At 36.5% G+C, this 6329-nt stretch overlaps 1 protein-coding gene across 1 annotated transcript; it reads right to left on the reverse strand.

Moving 5' to 3' along the window:
- Window positions 1-2879: 2879 nt before the first annotated feature.
- Window positions 2880-4688, reverse strand: LOC132859816 (transmembrane protein 238-like). Its single transcript, XM_060890772.1, has one exon. The coding sequence runs from the start codon at window positions 4600-4602 to the stop codon at window positions 4087-4089; it is 516 nt and encodes a 171-aa protein (XP_060746755.1). The 5' UTR covers window positions 4603-4688; the 3' UTR covers window positions 2880-4086.
- Window positions 4689-6329: the final 1641 nt, after the last annotated feature.

Raw genomic sequence — 6329 nt, forward strand, 5'->3', positions numbered from 1 at the left:
TATGATTCCCATCACACTAGGAAGCAGAGAACATTAAGTATCTTGCATTTTGCAGAGAAAACCTGAAGGCATCAGTGGCTAGTTTTCCTGTTACACTCTCATCACCCTGCTGCTATGAATTATTCATTATGAGCTTTGTCTTGAGGTGGCACCTGATTTACCAGATTTGGTAGAGATCCAAGAAAAAGTCTAAAGCCAACCTATAACTTCAGTATTAATGTAATATTCGTTAAGCAATACAGGATATGACATGAAGCAATATTTATTACGAAATTCTGTACATAACATAAGGGTGTTATCTCTTTAAATGCTTGATTTCCCAACCATAAAAGAAATATGACACTATGAAACATTGTTTGGGTTATCGGGATAAATGTAGGGCATGTTTGCTGTACGTTCAGTCAGACACAATTTGATCTCACTATTCTTCTTAAATGTCCTGTTCTGGCACTGTGCAGTTGGTGGTGTCCTGTTGCCCTGCTCAGAGGTGTTGGAACTGGATATCTAGACACTTGTCTAACAGGTTTGATGTGTAAAGGAAATCTGGACTGTAAGCCCCCCCAAGTCTTTTGGGTGAAAAACAAACAAAAAAAATACAAAAAAAAGCAGGCACATGACAAAGATGTGATGCAGAAATTGTAATGTGAGCCTTTAGTGCTTGTAAAAGCAATGGATAATAAAACTTAGTGAATCTGCATTGGGCTTATTTATAGTATACAGAAAAACCCGCAGAACAAAGCTTACACTGAGTCAGCAAGCAACATCTATGACCGCTCATAAATTGGGCCAAAGAAATTCAAATTTAGTGGTTGTAAAATATTGGCACTAATTTTTATATGAAAGTGTTGTCACACTATACAAAATCAAATATTTAGAATAAGAAATGCCACTGGCTTGAGAATGACAATTTGATAACAAAGCACATACTTTCCCACAGTTTCTATGGCTTTTCTCCAGTGCAGGCATTTATTCGCCTGCTTTGTGTATGTAACAGGATTATCTGGAGGACGTGGATGAAATGGATGTTTCCAACAGGGTGTGCCTCATGGAAAACCTGTTTTATTACGTCAGATGCCAAGTTGACCAGGATGTAGGTAAGGTTTCATGTAGTAACACTTATACATGAGAGACTTTACAGAAGTCTCAATTCAGAAAATAATTACTGAAAATAATTAATACGTTAATACATTTTTACTGAAAATAATTAAGAAGTAATCGAAAAGTCACTGGCAAATTATTTGACATATCTACCGAATCTTATTTATTTTGCCATTATTCTAGAAGGTACATGTGCCTTGAAATAGCAACCAAGTGTCAATAGAACTTCAGCATTTAACCATCATTCCCATAATTTGGCATTCAGTAAAATCGTAAAATTTAAATCCCACTAGTTTCCTTACAAATAAATATTAAAATATATTAAAAGTGAATGTGGACAAAAAAAATCTAAATACACTAAAAAACAAACATCAAATTCAGTCATTAGGCAGCAGTCATGAAATATTAAAAATGTGTTATATTGAGTCATCTCAAATTTGAGGTTTATCTGTAACTATATAAGCATCTGCCCTAACTAGTAGGGTCATACAGATCAACAGGAAAAATCATACAGGAAACCAGCAAAAAACCCAAGTTTCATGAACATGAAGTTCCGTTTAGAATGATAATAAGCTACAAAACATTTTGACTAGCCACAACAAAAGCCATTAGACATTAATGGTCATAACCTTACCAACCTCTGATCTTTTTTCTGGGAAATGGGAAAGTAATGAAGGCTTTTTCACTGCAGAAAACTTTTATAAAGAACAAGCATCAACTTCAGAAAGCTTCACCATTCCGATTATGCATTTTGCATCTTTGTTTAATAAATAAAACATTTTTCAAATCTGCCAATCAAGCCTTGTGAATGAATTTTTGCTACTGAAATGTTAACTGTTAATGTTATTTGAATGAGCACAATAAATAAATAAATAAATAAATAAAATAATAATTCAATTTGAAACTAATAATCTTTCCGTTATTTCTTAAAATAACGTATTACTGATGTAGCTCAGTCAGTAATATATTTGATTTTACTTAAATATAGTCATATGAGAGTGTGTGTGCCCTGCGATGGGTTGGCACTCCATCCAGGGTGTATCCTGCCTTGATGCCCGATGACGCCTGAGATAGGCACAGGCTCCCCGTGACCCGAGGTAGTTCGGATAAGCGGTAGAAGATGAATGAATGAATGAATTTGAAACTAATAAATATAATCAGCTTTAAAATTCTTTCCGTTATTTCTTAAAATAACGTATTACTGATGTAGCTTAGTCAGTAATATATTTGATTTTACTTAAATATAGTCATATGAGAGTGTGTGTGCCCTGCGATGGGTTGGCACTCCATCCAGGGTGTATCCTGCCTTGATGCCCAATGACGCCTGAGATAGGCACAGGTTCAGATAAGCGGTAGAAAATGAGTGAGTGAGTGAGTGAGTGAGTAAATATAGTCATTTTGGAAACTGTGTGCCTTCTCAGATCAAAACACACCACATCAATTTCTTATAAAAAATATATTTAATTCCTAAAGATATATTCACATAGACAAATATTTACATACAATCAGCTATAATAACATTCTGTTTAAAGTACATAGAAAACAAATATGTGCATCAGTGTGCAATATTAAAACATCATTCCCTGAATAAAAGCAGTTGATATTTGTGAAAACCAGTGTTGAATTTCCAAAAGACCTGCAAAACACACCAGAACATCAGTCATACTGAGCTCTAATAAGCAACAATTTTACCTCTTATTATCTCTTATTAAAAGTTAACTTATTAATAATCTGAAAGAAATGGACACTGGTAGAAAATTAAACTGTCACAAGGTGCTCAATTGTTTTTTTTTTGTTTTTTTTATATACTTAGAACAAATGCAAATGTTTTGAGTACAAAGTACAACATAACCTACATTGAATTAATAACAAATGCCAAGAAATGGCTTAAGTTTAAAATTTCAGCACACTCAAGTTCAAGTCCAGAGATGCATTCATAAGATTCAGAAATCATTCTGAAGTATGTGCACATAACAATACAAGGGCTGAATAAACAAAAGCCACTCTTTTGGAACAGGACATATGCGCTGCTGGTATAGAAGGTCAACTACCTGGATCCAAACATCTGATACTGATCTGGAGGAGAGATATCTATAGAACATGACTCTAACTCTCCACCTGCAAAATACAGTTAATGGAACATCAAAGTTTGTTTTCATGACGTTTTGCCGATACTGAGCTCTCATTAATTCCTCATTAAATGTTAACTTATTACTTGATCTGAAAGAAATGTAGGCTGGTAGAAAATCAAACCATAACAAGCCACTCCTAATGCCATTCTCCTCATTATCCAGAAATTTCCATTACAGTTAATTCACTTGAAACTACTATTACTAAACTGTACCTTTGTCTATCATCATTGTGGAACACTCAAGGATACATCTTGTGTGTGTACCTTACACATATATTTAACATTTAAGTTACACAATTCGACCAGCTGAGTAAAAGCATTAAAAAATACCTTTCTAAGTGAAATATTCATAATAATACATATACTAAATGTACATAATTTGTATGCTTAAAGTTTCCACCCCAGCTACAAGGAATGGCACAGTTAGGTATCCCTTTTTGCTCCCTAAATGCAACCAAAACATGGTGAAGAAAGTGTTGTAAACTTTGTCTTAAAGACGTCATGACAAGCCAATTCACAAACTTTAGCTGCCATGTCACTTCCCTAGCATGTCAGCCATATTCAGCAGTAGAAAATGTGACTTAACACTTAACTTAACAAGAAAAACAACATCATTTCCATTGTGACAATGATTTGAATGACTTAAACATGATATGCACAGAAAATTGTTCAAAACTTCAAGTTCAAGTCCAGAGATGCAATAATATGAAAGTGCTGAATAATCAGAAGCCACCCTTGTGGAACAGATGGTATGTAGTGCTGAAAGGTATAAAAAAAACCAGACCGGATCCAATCAACTGATACTGGAGAAGAGAAACCTACAGAACATGACTGTAAAACTCCAGCAGTATTGGGGATCAGAGAAGTCTCTCTATTCGTCCGTTTCTCACAATCTCCAAGTCCACTGTTTTCTCACATGGTGCTGTCTTGTCAACACTTTCGAAAGCTGCGTTGTCGTAGCTCTCCATTCCCGAGATCTGCCTAGTTGGGATGTGAATATACACAGGCACGGACCCATTCATCAACTCTAGAGCATCGACGCACTTGTTCTTCTCTCCTCCCTCCGTGGATTTGACTCCAGCGTGCGAAAGCCTCTTGGAGAATCTGCGCGCAAGCAGCGCCAAACTGTCCAACGTGTTTTTCTCCAGATCGTCCGAGGTGATCGTTGCGTTCCCTGTGTACCAGAGCACCCACCATACGAGGCTCAAAAACACCACGATGGAGCCCGTATAGATGAGAAAGTCGCCGTAAAAGCGGCCGTCCAGGCGCAAATCGGCGAGAGCACCGACGAGCAGTACAGCCAAGCCGACCACGTCAAAAACCACTCCAAGAACGAATAAGGGCAAACAGCTCCCGATACATCGCGGCCCCATTGCGCATGATACCGTCGCATGTAAAAAAAAAAAAATCGGGGAGTTTGTGCCTCTTTCAGCAGCTTGTGTTTCTTTCTCTCCCTCCTGCTGAGCAGACACCTGTTTGTTAGCCACGCCTTGAAATGACGTCATGCACGTAAAAGCCACGCCTTTGTCCAGAGCTACATTTGGCCTACAGGAGTTTAGGCGTTAATGCTTTATACCTGTGTTGTTCTTAACAAATTAACAATGCATTTATATGATTATAACTATTCTAATGATGGACGCATATTTGTGTAATAGCTTTCAAATGGGCCATATAACACAAATCACACAGCTGATGTATTTCCTGTCATGTTTTGTTGCAGTTATTAATAATTGGTCAGCAATTCATTTTTTTTTTATCCATTTACAGTTAAATCTAATGTCAAACATACAAAAATACACTATATGACCAAACGTTTGTGGACACTTGATCATCAATCACATATGTTTTTTCCCCAGACCAAGGGCGTAAGTTTGATTTTGACATGATTTGGTGGGGACATAAATAAAATTGGTCTGCAGTGCCGCATTGTCACAAAAGTACAAAAGCTTATCGCTTTTTACTCGACTTGAACAATAATTTAAATAGTTTTTTTGTGCCATAACTTTATTTATTAAGGTTACACAGGTCAAAAACAACAGATATACAATAGGTCTATTTTATTTTTAACTTTTTTTATGATGCCAGTAAGAATTCTAGCCAGTAAGAATTCTAAAAAAGACTGAACAAGCAGATTTCCTCCAGATCTGCTCCAGAAAAACAACATCACATTACATCACAGAACACAAGGTATTAATTACTTAATTTTGTGAATTAAACAACAATATATATTTATATTTACTATATAATTGGTAACTAGCCACATCATAAAAAACTGAGAGCTTAGTGTGTACTGTACTGTAACTTGCTATTTGAACAAGCCAAACACATGTCTACGTCTGTCATTACCAGAAATAAACTGCTGGCATATTTGTTTCACATCGATTTTGTCCAGTTTGTCCTGGTGGACATGGCAAACAGCAATACTGTTCAGTCTTGTGTCATTGTTGCTCTGAGCCATGTTTTTTAGTCTTCGGAGAGCACTAAAACTTCTTTCAGCCTCATCTGATGACACTGAGACCACTAAATGCAGCCTGACAAGGGTTTCAACTTGATCAAAAAGGCCTCTCAATTCAACTGACATTCCTCTTAGAATATTAGCCAATTCAGTACTAGATCTAAAAGTGTTTCTAGAGCAAAACATGGCTGTGAGACATGACAGTGTGCTGGCTTGCCCCACCAGTGTATCACCTTGGTGGATGTCTTTGGTGAGGAATCTGAATGGACGTAATTCCAAGGGAGTCAACCACTGCAGCTTCTTTATTAAAAACCTCCTGAAAACGTTCCTCATTTCTTTTGGCTTGTAAAGTGGACTTGATTCACTCTATTGCACTTCTCATTATTGCAACAGTTTCAGTTCGTTTTTTGCAGAGACTTGTTCAGACACTCCAATTCCTCAATCACTTCTAATGCCAGAAAGAGTCCAAGCAGTTTTACCCTTTTCAAACCTCTCTCGCAGTCCATTTGCCCTCACACCTGTGTTAGATCCATTTATTTAAGTGACTGTTATAGATATACACGAATTCATACACACTAATGTTTAAATTTGCAACTTACCCGGTTAATATGGGATTGTAATGTACTTTGAAAAACACTGCCCCTG

This window comes from Tachysurus vachellii, chromosome 2, assembly GCF_030014155.1.
Source record: "Tachysurus vachellii isolate PV-2020 chromosome 2, HZAU_Pvac_v1, whole genome shotgun sequence".
Lineage (NCBI taxonomy): Eukaryota > Metazoa > Chordata > Actinopteri > Siluriformes > Bagridae > Tachysurus > Tachysurus vachellii.

Excerpts from the sequence above, each read along its gene's own strand:
- LOC132859816 (XM_060890772.1), bottom strand. The coding sequence starts at position 4,602 with ATGGGGCCGCGATGTATCGGGAGCTGTTTGCCCTTATTCGTTCTTGGA.